Below are 21,329 nucleotides of genomic sequence, written 5' to 3'. Positions count from 1 at the left end.
AGTCTGCTAGCTCTGTCCCCTGGTGACTTACAGATGTGACTCACAACTGCAAGTGGTTTAACAGATTAGTAATTTTTGGGGTGTGTGAATTATGCAGCCCTCGAAACGTTGCTGGACTACAACTAGCAGTTCTAGCCAGGATTACCAATGATGAGGAATGCTGGAAAGTGGAGGGCCCCCTCATACCTACTTTTAATAATCTTGTTCCTTTTAAAACTCAAAAGTAAACATAGTGAAGCCAATATGAATCAAGATAACCAGAGAAAGGGGGGTACTTGGGGGCTCCCCACAAACTATCAGTGTTACTTCAAATGTTTTGATGAAATTAATGTTGCAGAGACTGGGCAACTTTTAGGACTGTTTGCACCTGTATATACCAGTAATAACTACTTCAAGGCAGTTAGAGCGGCCCCTCCTTTCTTTAGTTTAAGATAGGGTGCTAAGATGTTTTTGATTTCTATATATTTGAGAAGTTTTAAATGTACTCAACACTGTTCCCTGTTGTTACCATACTATTTTCCCTCTTCTTAATTGTGTTGTGTGATGTTTTAAAGTTTTAAAATTGTAATGGCAAGTTGCCTTGGAGGCCCTTTTTAGACTGAAAGAAAATAGAACAATAACATCCCATATTTCAGACTCCCAAAGGCCTTTGGAACCTTTTTGGGGATCTATGTTGGTGCTTAAAGGCCAAGCCAGTTCACAAAGGCATTTTCACTGATAAAAGTTGTACAAAAGCAGCACGTTCTTTCATTCATTTGCCCTGAGAAAAGAAAGGAAGTGGTGGACCTTTGGATGAAGCCTGCAAAACCTCCTTCTCACCGAAATGGCCTGCTGAGAGTAAAAACAAAACATACAAAGGGAAAGAAGGAACCCCAATCCCACAACTTGGGATACATTCCACAACATTTTCAAACACTGGGGATGAACTTCAAGACTAAAGATCAAACGGCTCACCTCCAGAAAGTACCTACACGATCACGTCACCTTGTTATCACAAGCTGAGAAAGCTACTTTGGAGAGAGACTGACAGGCCATGGTTTAAACTGCTTCGATGGTAAACCTTAGACCAACAGCTTTAATATTATGAGCAACAGGAGCCAAACAGTTGCAGAAGGGAAGAAGAAACTATAACCCTCTTTGAAGTCCTTATTCCAATACGCTGACCTCAAGGGCAAATATTGATGGAAGGAAAAGGAGACGGTTATTACATCATGTCTTTAATCACCATCTAATCTGATATGCACGCTCTTACAGTCGTGAACTTTCTGTCCTCAGCAGTATGTTGACAAACCAAGAGAGATCCCGTTACATGAGATAATAAAACACAGAAGCCGCCAACGAAAACATACTGAATTGAGTTCATTTACACTCAGGATTCCCATCTGTGGTTTTGAAAGCAAAGCGCAGCCTAGTGCCTCCTCCCTCTACTTCTCCACAGTTGAACTTCTGAAAGTGATCATATTTATTACATACCTTACATATATACAAGCGTGTAAATTCAAACCATGCTGAGATACCACCAGCACCTGCTTACTAAAACCAATGGTACCTCTCTGAGGTCTTTATTCTTGTTAACTGCTCTTGAGTTGTCCCTGACACATGGTGACCCCGTGAATGAGACATCTCCAAGACCCCCTTTCCTCTATTGCTCTACTTAGTTCTTGTAATTTCATGCCCATGACCACCTTAATAGAGTCCATCCATCTGGCGTGTGGTCTTCCTCTCTTTCTACTGCTTTCCATCTTTCCCAGTCATGCCTTTTCATGATGTGACCAAAGTACAACAGCCTCGATTTGATCATAGAATCATAGAGTTGGAAGAGACCTCAAGGGCCATTGAGGTCTCTTCCAACTCTATGATTCTGTGATCAAATTCTATGATTCTATTATCATCTTGACTTCCAGGGATATTTCTGGCTTTATCTGTTCAAGGACCTATTTGTTTGTCTTTTTCTTTTTGTCATGGTATTCATCTCTTCCAGCTGATACTGCACAGAAGTGTCTTCCTGTTGATAACCTTTAGCTTTCCTTCCTAAATTAAAATTTACTCCTCTTTTCCTGGCCAGGGCAAGGGCATGTTAGTGAAACCCCATGTGGATTTAACCACTTTTGATGCAGCTCTGTTCTGGTTAAATGGAACAGAAGGACATCACACAAAGCTGCACACCTACATTTGGTTCTCTTTTCAGTCATCTCTCCTGCTGCTGCCAACATTCAAGTGCAGAGCAGGTACAAATGGGTTTTGTATCAATGCCAGTCATACAGACCCTGGCATTTCAGCCCTGATCACACTGGGCTTGGGCCCCACACTCAGGTTGCACAGTGGTGGCAAGCCAAAGAGCAATGCACTGTACAATCTATAGTTTTTTTGTGGGTTTTTCGGGGTATGTGGCCACATTCTAAAAGAGTTTATTCCTGATGTTTCACCAGCATCTGTGGCTGGCATCGTCAGAGAAATCTGCAGCTGAAAACTCTGTCTATAGCTGTGCTTCTTAACCAGTGAAACACGTAGCATCTTTGGAATCTAGAAATAGTTTAAGTTTAACCATGGCTGCCTATATCAATAACTAAGAATTTGCTCCCCACTCAGTGTCTTTCAGAAAGTGAGACAGGCCATTTCCTGCCAATCTTAACTGTGGCCGGTCAGTGTTTCTCACAACACATTTTTTAATTTTTGTGTTTCATGGTTACCTTAGTGGCACACAACAGTATTAAGACAATTTTCAATTACTAATGGAATCGCCATTATTTGTGTTTAAGTATGTTTAGTGCTGCAACTTTTAAGGTCCTTAAAAATAAAGTAACTATAAATTACAATTACAGTAGCAGAATCTATACACAGAATCTATACATGCAAATAGCAGAATCTATACATGAATCAAATGCAAATGAGAAACCACTCAGGGCAGAGGCTTTCCCAGCAAACAACGATCATCAGTTAGCAGATACTAAAATTCGTTTGCATATCTTCCAACTCTGAGGAGGCCATCAACAACAGAACAATACACAGATTAACATAGGAATCACTCCTCCTCACACAGGTCCACACAGTATATATATTTTCCCACTCTCTTCCAGGTTAGCATTCTCTGAAGATGCCAGTCACAGATGCTGGAGAAACGTCAGGAATAAACTCGTATAGAACATGGCCACATAGCCCGAAAAAAACACAAAAAACTAAAAATGGGGAACATCTGAAAATTTCTATGTGCCTGCGCAGCAAACTTAAGGAGGAAGTGAAAAGAAAAAGGAGTAGGTATAAACAAATCTTGCCAAGAAAACCCTATGATAGGCTTGCCTTAGGGTCACCATAAGTCAGAAGTGATCTGAAGGCACACAACAAAAACAAAATATAGAATGGAAGGAAGGACAAATCACCAAAGAAGAGTACAGATGTGTGTAGCCCAGGCTTTCAGGAACAGTATAAGGAAAGCTAAAGTTCAGAATGATCTGAGACTGCCGAGGCACGCAAGGAGCAACACAAGCATACATTTGAAGCAAGAGAATGACCAAGAAGACAGTGAGGGTGGCAAATTCTAACAGCTCATATTGAAAAGGCAGAACTACTTAAATAAAAAAAATTAAAGCAAAGATAATTTAAACATTCTAAAAGTGTGTCGAACCATTGCATAATTTCAACATTACAGTTTAAACAGCTTAAAATCACATATGCAGACACTTTAGATTAGGTCATTAGGCTCCAAAGGCTTTCATGGAAGCGTCTACATTTCCGGAAGATGTGGCCAGAGGTTTCTCCACTTCATCTGACATCAGAAAGCCAAGTGTGATGTTTCTGTCCTCTACAGCGTCAAGCAGACCATCTCTCACGTCTCACCTTGCCCACTTGTCATCCACACACATTCACAATGGCCATATGACCATTGTGGAAATGTAAAGACAAGAAAAAGATGTTGTTTGAAATTGAAACACCAACACTGTTACAGACAAGGAACAATGTTTGTGAGGCAGCTAGTTATCACACTGGTTCCAGTGGCCAAAGCTGGCCTGAATCTTTTGAGGTTAAAAGCTCTGCTATCTGCCATTAATTCTTCTATCACATGCAGTTTCAGGAGTCCAAATGAAAGAAAATTCATTACCTTCCATGACAACATATCAAACCTTACTCAACTATTATATATCACACCTAGACTTACAATTTGGGGGGGGGGGGGTAATTTTAACATTTAAAGTCATTGTTTGAACTTTAGATTGTATATATAGTAGCTGGGTCAGGCTTGATATGTTGATGCAATGGAAAGTAATGATTTTCATTCATTTGGAGTATTTCAGAAACAGAGTAGAGATGGGCTCTATAGCATCATGTCATCAACTGTACTCAGGCTGGGTACATTCATTTTTTGCTTTTGTGGCCAAAACAGTTTGGGAGAGAGTAGAAATACAAATTTAGCGCCACTTCTTTTGCTTGCAACTAATTCTCCAGTTCATTGTCTTTTCCTAATGAGTCACAAAGGTGATGCTAACCAGTCGGGCATCATGCAATAAAGAGAATGGACATTATAGCTCCACAAAACCTATTGCACTTGCCATGTGATGACGTTGCTGCAGAGAACTAAATTAAGCATGAGAGCAACTTTCTGGAACAGTTGCGTGAGTAACAACGAGGAATCAAGGACCACACAGTGAACAGAATGGCATCCCTGAGGGCATATGAGCGAAAGCAACAGCAGGCTATGCTCAGGGCAAGGCAAACATTCGTACAGAAATAGCTTTTTAAAAAAATAGAATTGTTCCAGTGTTATGCCAAAACATAACCCCCCAAAAACACTGAGTTGTTTTGGCTTAGTCCATTATCTTGTGTAACTCCCAGCATGCATTCAGACTGTACAATTACAGCACTTTAATTCCACTTTAACTGCCATAGCTCAATCTTTTGGAATCCTGGAGTCTGTAGTCTTAGAATTCTCTAATGAACTCCCTTGGATTACAACATTAGAGCTAGTTGCTAGAGAATTCTAAATATCCTGTCCAAACTACAAATCCCAGAATTTCATAGCATGGATCCAAGTGCGTGAAACTGATAAAATTGTGTAGTGTGGATACACTCTCAGTGACTGAAATTTAAAAAGGCAACCATCCATTGGGGCAGTTTCACCCTCTGATACACATGACTATGCAAAGCTTGTTGAGACCTGAAAAGGCACCTCATGGGTCTGAGCCCATTCTAGGATGCTGCTGGTAGCCCTAATCCAATGGGGCATCAGTGGGATGAAGAAGGATTTATATAGCACACCTATGCAAAGAGTTCAAAGCAAGCTGGGATTTCAACTTCTCCACTGATGACTTCACCTCCCCAAACAAAAACAGCCTGGAGAACTCCCATTTTCCTTTATTACTGAAAAAATATTAATAAAACAGGAGGAAGAAAGGAAGGTTCTCTCAATCTGCAAGTACTCAGCAAAAAGTGCCAACACAGCACTCTGGATCAGTGTTCACTCTAGGAAGCAGAAAAAGAAGAGCTTTAAGATTGTGTGAATAGCATGAGGAAGAAAGACACTCTGGTGGTAAATTCATATTCCTTCTCCTAACCAGTTATTTTCTTCACCTGGACGAAGAGAAGGTAAGACTGCAAATTGAACAATTCCATAAGAACAGATACTGGTCCTGAGATATATTATACCCTGTAAAAATATGTGCTGCAGTATCTCAAAAGCAGTTGCAATACTGTCATGAGGACAGATTGTGGCTTTCATTAACTTGAAATAATCTATTTTCTCCTTGGTTTCTATGCTGTAGTCCTTAAGACGCCAGTCTGTTGGCTCTGGTGATTTGCAGCAGATCAGCAAAGCCTTCTGACTCTGACTACCAACTGTCTACCACTAGAAACAACATACAAACACCACCACCACCACCTGTAGTTAAGTAACAGGGAAGGGAGAATGCTTGGTAGAAAACCAAGAGGAGATTTTGTGTGCATGTGTGTGTACATAAAGGTCAAGAATGCAGTGGCAGGCAAAGGGTTAAACCCTTAACCGGTAAACATAATCCTGAATACTTCTCTGTGGGTTTTTCGGGCGATGAGGCGGTGTTCTAGAAGAGATTTTTTCCAACACATTACTAGCTGTGGCTGGCTTCTTCAGAGAATGCTGGCATGGAAGAGAGTGGAGTCTATATACTGTTGGTTGAGAGGAAGCTATTTACATGTTAATCTGTGTATTGTTCTGTTGTTGAATGGCAAGACTTCATTCAGCAACAGAACAATACACAGATTAACATGCAAATCACTCTCTTCCATGCCAGTGTTCTCTGAAGATGCCAGCCACAGCTGCTGGTGAGATGTGATGAAGAAAGCTCTTCTAGAATACGGCTTTATAGCCTGAAAATCCCACAAAAAACTATGGATGCTGGCTGTGAAAGCCTTCGACTTCACATAGTCCTGCATAAGTGCGCCCTTTCTTTATGCAAGGGAGCCGTTCTGGACCCCCCGCCTGCCTGTAAAAGAAAAAATGCGTAAGCTTGAGCCCCACTGGAAGTAATGGAGCTCGTGCATGCTGCTGCAGTTGTGCACCCCATTACTTCTTTTGAGGTGCATGAGGCTTTTTTCCGGCATGGCTTCCAGCATATGCTGGAAGCCGCATATGACGCGGGCGCACTATATTAGCACACCCTGTATACCCTGTGCTGTATTTGGGATCCCCATATTTTCATATTCCATATCTGGAGCTAGCATGTTCTTGAGAGGTCACGATGAACTTTGGGAACACTAGTTAAGGTTCCCAAGAGTAAAGAAGCAACAGCCCGAGACTGGTGGACAATCCAGGTAATAAGACCATCAAGGCTAAATAAGTGTACCAATTGCTCCTTCCTTCCCCCAGTCATCTGCATCTCCTCTTGCTCCTTGAGTTAAAGTATCTCCTTGCACCCAAAGCAGTAAGCCAACCTCTCTGCCTGCCCCTTGCCTTGTGCCCAGCCACCTCATCCAGTCCTTACACCCTGGAGTTGTCCTAATCCAATCATTGTTTTTGTAACCCCAAAATTAAAGCTAACAACCAGCCTGAAATCCCATTGTCAATTCCTGGGAAAAGCCACCAGGTCTTTGTTGCAGTCCTAGAGATCACCTCCAGAGAAGTGAGGCCACTACATGCATACTGGATCTTGCTTGTCCTGGCTTCTGAAAGCAACTAGAGGTTGACTGGCCAAGTGGATAAAGGGAATGATTAATGGCTCACTGCAGTAAAGGAAGTTTCTGTCCTGCCTCAAAAAAGGCTTCCCTGGGTCCAACCATTCTGAATAATTATCGGCCAGTCTCTAATATATTATATTTGGGAATATTTCTGGAGCACGTGGTGAATTCCTACCTCCAGAAGTTTTAGGATGAAATGGATTACCTAAATCCATTTCTATCTGGCTTCAGGGTGGGTTATGGGATGAAGATGTATTTGATCTTCTTGGTGGGTAAGCTATGCAAGGAACTGGCCAGGGAGAGTATATCCCTGTTGGTTCTGCTGGACCTTTCAGCGACTTTCAGTATCATTGACCATAGTATACTTCTGGGCTGACTCTCTGGGATGGGATTTGAGGACACTGTTTTGCAATACAGTGGGCCCTTCCCTTATGCGGGGGATCCCGCATTCTGGACCCACCCCCTGCGTAAGGGAAAAACGCATATGCTCATGGCCCATTAGAAATAATGGGGCTTGTGTCCTTGGCATGGCGCGGTACGGCGCGCACACCCCATTACTTCTTCTGGGGGTCACCAGGATTTTTTACGGTGTGGCTTCCAGCGTATGCTATAGTTCTTATCTTCCTTGAAGGGTTGAACTCAGAAGGTAGTGCTGGGGGACTCCTGTCTGATGCCTTGACCAAGGCCTGTGGGTCCCTGAGGGTTCTGTTTTGTCTCCTGTGCTGTTTAACATCTACATGAAACAGCTGAGAGAGATCATTCAGCATTGTGGGGTGCAGTGTCACCAGTATGCTGTTGAAACCCAACTCTGACCTCTCCTTCCTATCTGATTCCAAGGTACAGAACCTTGTTACAGAATAATAATAATGATAATAATAATAATAATAACAACAACAACAATAATAATTAGTTTATTTATATCCCGCTTTTCCAATTTTTGATCAAAGTGGCGTACAAGTTTAAGTAAAAAAAAACATCAAGATAAAAACAATTAAAACAGTATCTAAAAACAGTCACAATAACAATAAAAGCAACAGGTTCAGCTGAGTGGGGAAATCCATAAACATCACAAGGTCGTCAAACCGAGGGGGTGAAACATGAAGTAACATCTCATGGGGGGAAGGCTTGAGAAAAGAAGAAGGTCTTAAGGTTCTTCTTAAAAATGTCTAAAGATGTGGTGTCAGAACCAGTGTCTGGTGTCAGTAGTGGACTGGATGAGGGCAAACAAACTTTGAGCCTAGATATCCAGTTTTCGGCCATGGCCAGGAGTACATTTGCATAGATGAAACTAGTGTGCAAGCTTTTCCTGTTCCTTAATACAGTACATCAGATCTGGCCACAGTGACACATGCCTTGGTTACATCCTGTTTGGACTACTGTAATGCACTCTATCTAGGGCGGCCTTTGGAAATGGTTTGGAATGCTGACAGGGGCCAGTTATAGGGGGCATGTAATTCCATTATTAAAATAGCTTCACTGATAACAGGTTAGTTTCTGGGCACAATTCAAAGTGCTGGTCATGACCGATAAAGCCCTGTACATCATAGGTCCAGACTGTCTGAAAGATTATATCTCCTCATGTGAACCTGCCAGAGTTCTAAGATCTACAGGGAAAGTGTTTTCTCTCGGCCCTGCCACCATCACAGGCTCACTTGGTGAGGACACAAGACAAAGCCTTCTTGGTGGCTGCTCCCAACCTCTGGAACTCCCTTCTGCAGGAGGTTAGGCTGGCCCCCTCCCTGCTCTCTTTTCACCAATAGATAAATACCTTTCTGTTTAAGCAGGCTTATTTCGATATGTACTTGCTCTCAGTGAGGCTTATTGGGGGGGGGGGTGCTTCGTTTATTTATAAAAAAAACTTTTGTATATTTTAAAAAGAATTTTATACTGTTTTATATCATTTTAAAGTGATGATTTAAATTGTGTTAGATTTTAACTAATTTCTGCTGTAATGCCTTGGTCTCACTCTGGGAGAAAGGCAACATATTAAATAAACAAATAACTACTTCCTAAGTCCAATCTATTTGTACGGTTATGCTTTGTTTGCTGTTGCTGCTTTCCCCCAGCAGTTACTCTATCTGACCATCAGCCTTCCTCTACCATTTCAGGAAACTTGGAAGTGGGTGTTCACATTGCAGATGTGAGTTATTTTGTGCTGGAAGGAACAGAACTGGATGAAGTAGCGAGTGAGAGGGCAACGAGTGTCTACCTTGTGCAGAAGGTGAGAGTAAAAACTCAAACCGATAATATTCACCTGAGCAGAAATGGAAGATGTACTGGGGCTGCCTCAAAAACAGGATTTATTGTAGAACTGCATGGCTTCTGTTCTTATACATTATTCAGGTTCAACATGAAGCCACCATTTGTAATCTTCCTATATTTTATCTGGACTGCTCCTGCCTTTTCTTTTTATGCACACACTTGGACAGTTTTGGGCAGGATGGAACAACAATGCAATTTCCCCCTAAGGACGCAGTCTTCCAAAAGTCTTCTTTAAGATGTGTTGTTTTGACATGAGCAGTGACAAGTTGGAAAGCTAAACCTATTACAACTCTATGCACGTTCAGTATGACTTTTGCAATAGGTATCATCTGTTTATTTTTAATTAGTTTTTTTTTAAAGTGGCACAGCTGGATTCGACTTATCCACAGCGACCTTAACTCTTGTCAAGGAAGGAATCACCCCTTCTCTCAGTAGAATGGTGAAAGGTGGGAATAGAGTCCATCCTGGGAGAACCTAAAAGAAGCACCGGCCCCCTCTACTTTGTCCATCACACTGCTGTTTCTGGCCTTTTGAATGCCTGGGCAGGAAAATAGTGGCAGTGACAGCTCTTTGGTACTTCACCTCAGAGGAGCACTGAGTGAGTAGAGGGGGACGGTGCTTCTTTTAGGTTCTCCTGGGACAGACTAAGCTCTCCTTTTACCATTCTACTTAGGGAAGGGGATGGTTCCTTTTTCTATAAGAGTTAATACTGTACCTTAATTCTTGTCCTTATGTCCTTTTTGATGTGCACATTTTCTTAGCCTTGACTGCACTTGGTCCCCTCTCTCACACATTGCACAGCCATCATTTACCATAGTTCCCTCCTTATCCATCCAGCCTTTAGGGTCAGCAAAACAGTTATGCCTGCCAGAATTTTGCAAGTTGTAAATTCTTTGGCATTGTTTTTCCTTGCTTCAGACTTTACATCCTTTGTTATATTCCCTTATGTTTTACCCTCAGCTTATTTTTTATTCTTCTTATAAAAAACCATAATTCTGGTGTCAAAACCTGCCCCCAATGTATACATGCGTATATATAGTATACCATATATAAGTCAATCTCATGTATAAGTTGAGGGCAAATTTTTGGGACCAAAGGCCCCATACAGACAGGCCAAAATAAAGCTGCTTTGGGCCACTTTGGAGGCATGCTGTTTAAATGATGCATGCGTCCTAAGAGTCCGGAAGCTGCACCAAAGCTGTGCTCCAGTCCTTAGGACTGGATTGTGGCTTTGGCATGGCTTTTGGACTCTTAGGATGCATGTATCATTTAAATAGCATATCTCCAAAGTGGCCTGAAGCAGCTTTATTTTGGCCTGTCTGTATGGGGCCAAAATTATGGATTTAGCTATGACCTGTGGATAAGTTGAGGGTAAAATTTAGGAGCGCATAGCAAGGGATCTAAAAGATGAGCAAAGCAAAACAGTGTCAAAGAACTTATAAAATTCCAGCAGACTCTTTGTGCTTCTTCTTAAGGCTGGATGAATGAGAGAGTAGAGGGGGTCAGTGCTTCACATGTTATACTCTTACTTTTCACCAGGAGATGGTTCCTTCCTTTAAAAAAAGAATTAAGATACAGTACTTACTTTGACCCATGAATAAGTCGACCCAGGTTTTTTGGGTCAATTCTTTGACCTAAATTTCTAGACTTATACATGAGCATATATAGTAATCCAAAACATCTGGAGGGCAGGTTTGGGGAAGGTTTGGGTTTTGATGGAGTATCAGAGTTTCTTCTTCGTGGTCTCTGTGAATTCACACAAATGGGTTGTTATTCTGTGCCTGCACAGTTAGCTTCGGAACCTTCTTGGAGATATTAAAGGCATTTAATATCTCCAATATCTCTAATATCTTCAGGACCGAAGGAGAGGCAGGGCATGACTGTGTGGGGAGGATGGGCGGGATTTGTGTGAATTCGCAGATGACCACTCAAAGAAATAGTGTTACAGGTAAGCAACCTGTCTTTCTTCTTCGTGGTCTCTGCGAATCACACAAATGGGTTAGACTAGCAAGCTTAGGTCAGTGGAGGTGGGAGTGCCATGCCACACAAGAAAGGCATATTGACCCTCAATAGAATCATCAGGTGGGAAACCAATCCCAAGGGCATGCAAACATGGGGACAAACAGTCCCGCTGACATGACGACTCTACAGAGTCATGTAGAAATACTGAGACGTAGTGGAACAGTCACCAATGCAGGTGAAACATGCCCATTGGTAGAAAAACAGGCTTGCCAGCTAACCATATGTTGCTGTAGGTAAACTTTGATGGTCCATGATAAATGGCAGGTGTAAACTGAGGGCAGGGAAAAGCCCTGACCTAGATAGCACAGGTTTGTTGGTAATAGAGATTATGCCAAAGCCACCGAATAGCTGAGTGACATGAAATATAAGGAATCTCACTACTGTGAGTGGCTATTGGAAGATACCAAGCACAAAGGTCTGGTATACAGATATTGTCTAATCCAAAAGGTTGATTGAATCCAACGTGAAGGACAAAGGGCTCACAACAATGCAAGGCTGCGCAGGCCGGGGCATTGCTATCCAGGAAAGAGGGGCTTACAAAGCCCTCAAACTTGAGGCGTGTCATTCAAATAATCTTGAAAGTAGGAAATGGGCAGTGGCCTGATAAAGCCTCTCGAAGCCATGATTTGGAGATGATGGCAGTGACAGACACAGCCTAGACTGCTAAGTAGTCTAGGGCTAAATGTTCTCTTTACAGAATATGAAAAAGACAACCTGTGGTCAACAATGAGATGGTTGGGAAGTGCATTCATAGAGAGGGAGCCTAATGACATCGAACTGGAGAAGAGCTCCAGCAATGATTCCTGGAACAACGGTGGACACCAGAGAGGAGGAATATTATCTCATTAAGTCACAACAAATTTCTGACATGAAAGAGAGAAGATCGCAAGATCCAATTGTTGTGGCACACAAGACACGCTGTATCTGAGCGTAATGTTCCAGGCTATCAGCATGAAGCATGCAGATCTTGGTGAAAACGCGAAAGAAAAACAACAGTGGCTAGTATGATGCCAATAAGACTAGTCATAGCATTGTAAAAGTGAAGGGATACCACACTGTCAGGTTGAAAGAAGTCCCTGTGATGATTGTATCCCATGACATGATGTCCTGTAGAAGCTGTATCAAGGATATTGAGACATGGCAAGAACAGCCACAACTGATAATCAAACAGTATAGCAGGAGTGACCTGGTGTTAGTCCACCATGAATGGGCCCTGGGAACAAAAATGTTCAGAGCAGTGGAGCTGGAATAGACTAAGAGCCACAAAGTCCAATTCTAGCCAGCTGGTGCAAAACACCAGGCAATATGACAGAAATCATCATAAAGTTATCCCTAATGCTTAAGAGGAACGACTCAAGCTGTAGCATTAATCTACTGCAACATGCCAGTATGAGCAGAAGGGCTTGGAGACCATATAACAGTGGCTCAAAACCCCTTATCATATAGGTCCAGGGCGCGTAATGAAGCATGAAGTACCTTGTGACAGGGCATAGCAATTAGGCGGAGCGCAGGACTCCCTTAGGGGATAGAAGCCCCAGGAAATTTACAGAATGCATGGTTAGCCTTGTTAGGGTTGCAGGAGGAGGTCTCAAATATTGCCACCTCACCCAATTGATGTCTTGGACCAGAGGTTCAGGAGAAATAGGATGGTATGACATCAGTCGGCCAGGAGAGATGGGACAGGTATGCAAACCTCGAGATCTCCAAGTATCCACGGGGTGAACAGATCTTTAAATGGAGGCTCAAAATCAAGGGATGTCCCCAGAGGGCATTCTTGCCCAGAGCAGAAAATGGAAAGGAATTGTGGCAGTTGTTTGCCACCTGTTCCAAGTAAGAGAGTGGCATTGACAAAAACCCTTTGGAAAGTGTATGGGAAATAGACATGTATTTCTCACCATATATAGTGGCCCTTGATAAGAGGCATCAACTGCCTTAGGTGACACTCACATCGGGAAGTGGCAAAACCTTTCCCTATGAATGATGGTCTCTGTGCTTTGGTATCAAAGCCCCCCATGGGGGGAACAAGATGATCACAATTGAGCTGGTACTGGTTGCATAATGGTAGCGTCCCTAGGTATGGAGGGAACAAACCAATTTATGAGATTTGATTGTACAGTCCTGAAGCCATCCATATGGTGAAGGATTATCTGTACCCAGAGTGAATAGATTGTGCTCCCAGATTTTACAGGGGCCAACTCAGAAGTCACACTTGAATTTCCGCATTAAGTGACATTTAGCTGTCCAGTCTGAGATGAAGGATGTCGTCATAAATTGTACTGTGCAAATGGTGATGTCCCCCCTCAGTATGGAGGGAGCACCACATCTCCCGAATCGGTTATATAGGGATAGCACTGATGCCATGTCTCGGTACAGAAGGAATATTTACACTGTATAACTGTCCAATGATGCTGGCATCCCTCAATACCGAGGGAGCAACCTGAAGTAAGTCTCAATTTTGAATGGAATGGGACTAGAGTATGTCAGGGTGACCATTTTTGGCTCAGAGGCAAAGAAGTGACCACTGGTGGTGGTTTGAGGGATAGTGCACCTCATGGCCCAAAATTGATAGAGTGCTTGCCGATAGTTAACCTCGGTAAAGAGGGGACAACCATGGCTTTGAACCCAAACCAGCATCATCCATACTGGCTGTTGGGAACAGTTAATCGTGGTCACAAAACGAACCCAGTGGCAGCAAGGAGCATGCAACGGTATCAATAATGGCCCTCAGAAACTGAAAAACCAGCTGCATTCGAATCCTCATGTGCAGCTTAAAACGGTACTCACATTGGGCTGTTAATATTCGTCTTCTCAAAGGAGAGTCAGGACGAAATGCAGCCATACAATGATGGCAATCTGGCTAACACCCTATATCAGTTTGACCCTGAAGAGTCAGGGGCTGACGAAGGTAGAAATCAAGCTGCAAGCCAATCGGAATTAGTCCTAAAAGTCAGGGACCGATGAAGATCGAAGCCTGGCAGCCAGCCAGCCAGCCAATCAGTTTGACCCAGAGAGTTAGGGACCAACAAGGATCGACGTCGGGCAGCAAGTCAATCGGTATGACTCCAGAGAGTCAGGCACCAACGAGGATCGAAGTCAGGCTGCCATCCTGTTGGTATGGGACCAATGAGGATCAAAGTCAGGCTGCCAGGCAACCGGTTTGACCCCGAAGAGTCAGGGACCAACGTGGAACGAAGTCAGGCTGCAAGTCAAGCAGTATGACCCCAGAGAGTCAGGGACTGATGAGGATCCAGATTGGACAGCTAACCAAACAGTTTGACCCCGAAGAGTCAGGGATCGATAAAGATCCAAGCCTTTCAACCAGCCAAATGGTTTGACCTCGGAGAGTCAGGGACCGACGAGGCTCGAAGCTGGGCTATAAGCCAATCAATCTGACTCCAGAGTCAGGGACTAATGCAGATCAAAGTTGGGCAGCTGTCCAATCAGTTTGGCACCGGAGAGTCAGGGACCGATGAGGGTTGACATCAGGCTGCAAGCCAGTCGGTATGACCCCAGGGAGTCAGGGACCGATGAGGATCCATGTTGGGCTGCCATCCAGTCAGTATGACCCCAAAGAGTCAGGGACCAACGAAGATCCAAGTGGTGCAGCCAGCCAGACGGTTTGACCCCTGAGAGTCAGGGACCGACAAGGCTCAAAGATGGGCTCGAAGCCAATCGGTATGATTCCGAAGAGTCAGGGACCGATGAAGATCCAAGTCGTGCAGCCAGCCAAACGGTTTGACCCTGGAGAGTCAGGGACTGACGAGGCTTAAAGTTGGGCTTGAAGCCAATTGGTATGACTCTGGAAAGTCAGGGACCGATGAGGATCCACGTTGGGCTGCCATCCAGTGGGTTTCACTCCGGAGAGTCAGGGACCGATGATGATGATGACATCCAATTGGTTTGATCCTGGGGAGCCAGGGACCAGCAAGAACTGAAGTCAAGGCAGCCAGTAACATCTTCTCTTCAGGAGAATGAGGAGACAAAAGCCAGGTGAATGGCCCTGAGACAGTTTGTCCGCCGCAAAAGAGCGTCTCTAGCCATAGTGAGGAAGGAAGGCCAGTGGCCATTCTATAAGTTCCTCTCAGAGATAAGAGGTGGAAATTGCGCCAGTGAAGTGGGCGCCATTTAAAAAAATTGCTCAGGAATAATGGGGCTTTGCCAAGTGCGCCAGTAAGGCGGGCATTATTTGAAAACTTTTCCTCAAGAGAAAAAGTGGGAAAACTTCTGCCAAGCACACCAATTCCCTCAGAAAGGGAAAGGGCCTTCAACTCAGAATTTAAGTTCACATTTAAGTATATGATTATCTAGAAAATCATAGGATTTGTTTTAAAATACGAACAACGATGTTAAAAAATTACTACCAAAACGCAGATTGATCCTGTCAAATCAAGTTTTTAAAGTCTGACAGGAAAATGAATCTCTGAAGAGTTCCTAGATGCTGCTGCTACTCGGCATCCATGGAACGGAGGGTTTAGGCGGGAAACCAACTGATAAAGGCAGTTGGAGAGTGGGCAAGGTACCGCCAAAACGCCTTTAATATCTCCAAGAAGGTTCCGAAGCTAACTGTGCAGGCACAGAATAACAACCCATTTGTGTGAATTCGCAGAGGACCACTCGAAGAAATGCCGTTACAGGTAAGCAGCCTGTCCTTTTGCTGCTTTTGCTACAGCAGCCTAACATGTTTGGCCTACTGCTTGGGCAAGTTTTGCACCTTGCTGAATTTATTTTTTGTGTCCTTGGTATATTTGACACTGCATAGAGTAACATAAGCGTATAGGTCCCTACCATCATAAACATAAGCTATTGGCCCAGACTGTGTGGTTAAACCAGCATAATGAAATCGTTTTGTTCAGAACTCCAGTATCAGTGTCTGCCTTCTCTTTCTTGTGCAAAACATCCTTTGGACAGCAGATAGTTTATTGAGTCAAGGAACAACAATTCTCCATTATGATTCTTTAGGAAAAGAACACCTAACCTGAGAGTTCAGGCCAAAGTGCAAAAGCAGCAAATGATCAGCCAGCAAGTGTCTCTACAACTGTGGTTTTATGGTGGAGAAGGGATTGTTCTATGCAAGTTTTTATCCTGACCCCTAAATATGTGTATCGAGGAAGTAAGATGGGGAAAGCAGCCTTGGAGAAAATTAGGTTTGACAACTGTAGCATTGCAGCCCTGGCTTCTCTGGGGTTGAATGTTGCTTGTGTGTATGAGGCTGGGTGGGAATTCTCCCCACAAAGAAATCAAATAGCACTGCGGAACTAATTCACTTGAACAGCCTGCCTGGGAGAGAAGGGGTAGTTGTGCAAAAGACTAATGGTTTGTTTTGAGAAAGTGCAAGTCCCAAAAATGAGTGTATCAGATTCTACAAAGCAGGCAAATCTAAACAGTTTTCTCCCTTCTGGCACTTCCCAGTGTGTTGTTTTAGGTGTGAAGTAGTTGGAGTGTGGAAGGTCAGCCATAAATCCCTATAATATTTTACTGGTCCTCTTCCCCATGCCACCCCCACCCTTTCTTCTTCTTCATCATCATCATCATGGAGATCAAAGATTGGAACTGGAAGCCAATTGACATGTTGAGTCCAAGGGCCTTGAGACGTTGACTCCTGACACCAGCAGGTTGTCAGGGTGTTGATATTTTGATAACGTCAAGCTGAATAATAAAGAGGAGGTGATCGAAGTCTGAATTCATGGAAGTGCTGATACCAAAAAGACAAGAAAGAGAGAGAGAGAGAGAGAGAGAGAGAGAAGGCTTGAGCAGAAACTCTTGGCTCATAAACAAATGGCCTGTTTCCTTTGAGTGTCTTTCAGTGTAGATTAAGCCTTCTATATCAAGGGTGCAAAGCCATGGAACCTATCAGGCTGTGAGCATGGCTCCACCTTACCGACAGGCCAGAGGTGGAGGCCACATTCTTGAGAGCATGAATGAGCCCCAGGCTGAGCAGGAATGGGATGGCCGCTAGAGTGAGCAATGGGAATAGGATTGTTAGAGGCAGGGAGAAACACTGAATTTTATTTTTCTATGAGAAGCCTTTAGTTCTTTGGCTTCATCAGGCCTCCCCAGCGAGATTCCCACTCATGGTGCACCGTCCCTGGCTGGCCTCCCTGTGAACTCACTAGTACCACATCCTACTATATATTTCAGCATGGGTGACTTTGCCTTTGATGCTTGGAATAAGCCCAAAGTGAAACAGAAATGAGGCTGAAGAGAGGACATGTCAGTTGCAAATCTAGTCACCTTTTGGTTACCTGGGTCATCTTTTAGGGTTTCAGGTTTGAACAGCTAGGTATACATTAAATAAATACCATATATACTTGGTTATAAGTCAATCTCATGTATAAGTCGAGGGAAAGTTTTGGGGCCAAAATTATGTATTTTGCTGTGACCCATGGATAGGTCAAGGGTAAAACATATGGGCATATGGAAAAGGATCTAAAGGATGAAGCAAACAATATCAAAGAACTTAGAAAATTCCAGCAGATATATCTCTTTGTGCTTACTCTTAAGGTTGTATGGATGAAAGAGTAGACGGGGCCAGTGCTTCAAGGATAGATTATACTATAGTTTTTTGTGGGTTTTTTGGGCTATGTGGCCATGTTCTAGCAGAGTTTCTTCCTGACTTTTTGCCAGCCTCTGTGGCTGGCATCTTCAGAGAATGTTTGCCTGGAAAGGACTTAGCTATATATATTGTGTGATCTGGAAAGGCAGGATGCTGGCAATGAAAGCCTTCGACTTCACATAGGTTATACTCTTGCTTTTCACCATGGAATGGCTCCTTCTTTTAAATAAGAGTTAAGATACAGTACTTACATTGACCTGTGGATAAGTCGACACAGGGTCAATTTTTTGACCTAAATTTCTAGACTTATATATGAGTATATACAGTAATAAATATAGCACCTGAAACAGGAATAGGACATTTTAATTGTTCACCTTTCAGACCCTTTCCTCTCCCCCTCATCTTAGGTCCAGTTAAAGTTCCAACCCAACCCAACCCATGATGACCTCCAGATCATCCTGTCCTCAACTGCCCTGCTCAGCTCCTGCAGACTCATGTCCGTGGTTTCTCTGATTGAGCATATCCATCTGGAATGCAATCTCCCTCTTTTCCTATTGCCTTCAACTTTACCAAAATTTAATAGCTTTTTATTTATCACCATCATCCTTCTTTCTTTAATAGGGGATTCTTGCTCTGTGACAGTTGCTTTCCCCGTCAGCTTTCTTAACTTTGCCACTTGCTCCATGTGACCCGGAGGTTGGGAAGCATGATGCTGGAATATTTCATAGCGAAATTAGCTTGCTTGATTGGCAGCAGACCTTTCTTATACTCTTCCGGCTTTCCAAAGGGCGCTACCCCTTCTGAAACGGATAACCTCACATTGCCGGGTTGAGGCATGGTCAGCCTCACGTAGGACATCTGTGAATTATGGGCTGCCTTCTATTGTCAGCGTGCTCCCTCGCCATTGGAATAACACAGCTGGCAGCCTTTTGTGTTGAGAGGAATGGCTTATCAGACCCTGTTGCCCTCCTGACCTTCCAGTTCAGTCAGCCTTGCTGTTTCTTATGGAAAGAGATTTCTTTCCTGGTCGGAGACTCGACAGCCAGCTTTGCTGTCCCGGTCTTTGCCAGGCCATTAGAGTGGATTTATGAGCAGGGATCGGGTGCCAAGCCACAAACGTGATTAAATATTTCAAGAGCCTGAAGGCTCGGCATGTCAATAGAAAATGTTTGCTTTTTGAAATCTATACAGTACCTCTGTTCTTTTTGTTTTTGCTTTTGTTGTTTGGGGGGGTTGGTGCTGTCATTTTTAGAACCCATTTGTTCTATTAGAGATATGGGGGACATTAGCTTCAGAAGATGAAAACTGTGCTGTATAAGAGGTTTATGCATCCTTCAGTATAAATACAGCGGCCCACTCCTCAAAATGGTGTGGGAATCTACTTAGGAAGAATGTAGCATCTATGCTTAGCAAAAGTATTTCCCCTAAATTGGTGCTTCTTAAGTTGTCTGGTGTATAGGGGACTGACAGGGTTACTTTCCCAATATGGCAGGGACTGGCATTGTATTTTTGCCCATTGACTACAAGGGTTTCTTTCTTTCCTCTCTCTGTTCATTGCTTGGAATAGCACTCATAGAAATGGAAGAGACCACAAACCCTAAGTGACAAGATTGTTGGGCCTGGCATCACTTCTGGCCACCAAGGCTGTTTTTGTAGCCCTTGACCCTACTGGACTCTCTAGACCACCCCTCCAATGAAAATAAAAGAGTGAATTGTACCTGTCAGAAGCCGCCTGAAATGCCAATTCATCAAGACAGTGACAGGCAAGTTGAGGATCTAAGACTTCCCTGCATCACAGGCAGATCCAAACTTGGGTATCAGGGAGCTCTCAGAGCGTGGGAGACTTTTGAGCATTGGGCCTTTTAACCCTCCTTCTGCAGCCTCATCTCCTTGGTTAAGGTTTCCTCTGTACATTTCTTTGTTCCATTAAAGGATTCTTGAGATTCCCAAGACTGACAACTGTCTTTTTCAATCTCTGTCCTGGTTGGAGATACCAAAAATTAAATCACAGTCCAGGACTTTATGGGTGTGCTTGGGACACAACTAAGTCTGCTCTCACCCATTTTGGAGTTCTTTGAAACCACTTTGATACCATTGTCCATTTCCCAGGGATGCAGGCGACAGATATTTTCCCATAGCAGGATGAAAGCTTAAACACACGTTTTCTTTGCTGCAGAAGCATAGCCAGGGAAATATACATCTCCAGTAGATAATTCAAATTAAATAGCCACCTTTCTAGGAAAACGTTGCTCCATAGTCCTGTGCTGAGCAAGAGTTAGAATTAATTACCTGAATCAGAATGACACTCCCTTTCAACTCTAAATTTCTATGATTCTGTGAGATTAAAAACTACCACTTGCCATTTCACGTGTTTTATTGGTTCTTCTATTGATTTGCGTAGTTGCAGGGTGATAACATTTCATAGTGTGTATTTTGCAACTTTTCATTTGTGTTTGGAGCAGAATAGTGCATGCCCTGTGTTGGGCAGCTTGAACTCTCCTTTTTTTGACCCCTTCAAGAGAAAAATAAGGTTATAACCCTCAGATCTGTGTAGCCTTGCTGATTATCTGAGTTGTTGTTGTGATGTGCCTTCAAGTTGTTCCTGACTTATGATGACCTATCATGGGGTTTTCTTGGTATGACTTGTCCAGAGGAAGTTTGCAATTGCCTTCCCCTGAGGCTGAGAGAGTGTGACTTGCCCAAGGTCACCAACTGGTGTTTCATGACCAAACCACTACACAACCCCAGATATTTTCTTCCCTGAGGTGAAACAAAGAAATGGCATTCTCCTACCCCCCCCCCCAAGTTAAGGGTTATAGTATCTAAAGCCAGCTATTATTACTTTTAAAGTTATTTTGACACAGGAGGCAAAAAACGCCACAGATTGCTCTCACAATTGCTGACAAAAGAAATGTGATAATAATACATATAGTTCCTGCTACAGAGAGGAGGAGGAGAGAGGTAGCTGGGCAGCCATTTTGAGTGGTGACTGTTTAAATTCTTTTTAAACTCTAGGGAGAGTGTGCTTGTTGCAGAGGGGGCGGAGCTTCAGTGAGTCACATCTGTGAGTCACTTGGGGGCGGAGCTAGCAGACTAGTTCTATATCACTCCTCCCAGAGCCATGCGCCTAACGGCACGCAAATTCTTTTCTATCCAAGGAGATCTGCAGCAGAGGCGCAGTTGATTGAGCTCACTGCCAGAAACTGGGAAAACATCAAGGACTTAAACAGTGGTGTTTTCTGGAGGATTTCTTTTTTAGGAATAAGCCCACAGTTCTGTTCCAGTAATTTCCTAAGACTTTTCAATATGGACACTGACAGAACCACTGCAGTCACCTGCAACACTTGTGGGG

The 21,329-nt window shown here is 43.4% G+C and overlaps 1 protein-coding gene across 2 annotated transcripts in view; it reads left to right on the top strand.

Moving 5' to 3' along the window:
• LOC149317879 (DIS3-like exonuclease 2) overlaps positions 1 to 21,329 on the top strand; it is a 343,644-nt gene that overhangs the window by 217,402 nt on the left and 104,913 nt on the right. For both annotated transcript variants that reach the window (XM_089508605.1, XM_089508604.1), the window contains exon 12: positions 9,249 to 9,361. In XM_089508605.1, coding sequence (XP_089364731.1) covers positions 9,249 to 9,361 — 113 coding nt within the window. The remainder of the gene's footprint in view (positions 1 to 9,248; positions 9,362 to 21,329) is intronic.

The sequence above is a fragment of the Sceloporus occidentalis genome, unplaced genomic scaffold (assembly GCF_023333645.1).
Source record: "Sceloporus occidentalis isolate IW3139 unplaced genomic scaffold, rSceOcc1.0.p SCAF_2, whole genome shotgun sequence".
Lineage (NCBI taxonomy): Eukaryota > Metazoa > Chordata > Lepidosauria > Squamata > Phrynosomatidae > Sceloporus > Sceloporus occidentalis.
The sequence above is the reverse complement of the archived record's forward strand: the minus strand, read 5'-3'. Positions and strand labels throughout refer to the sequence as shown.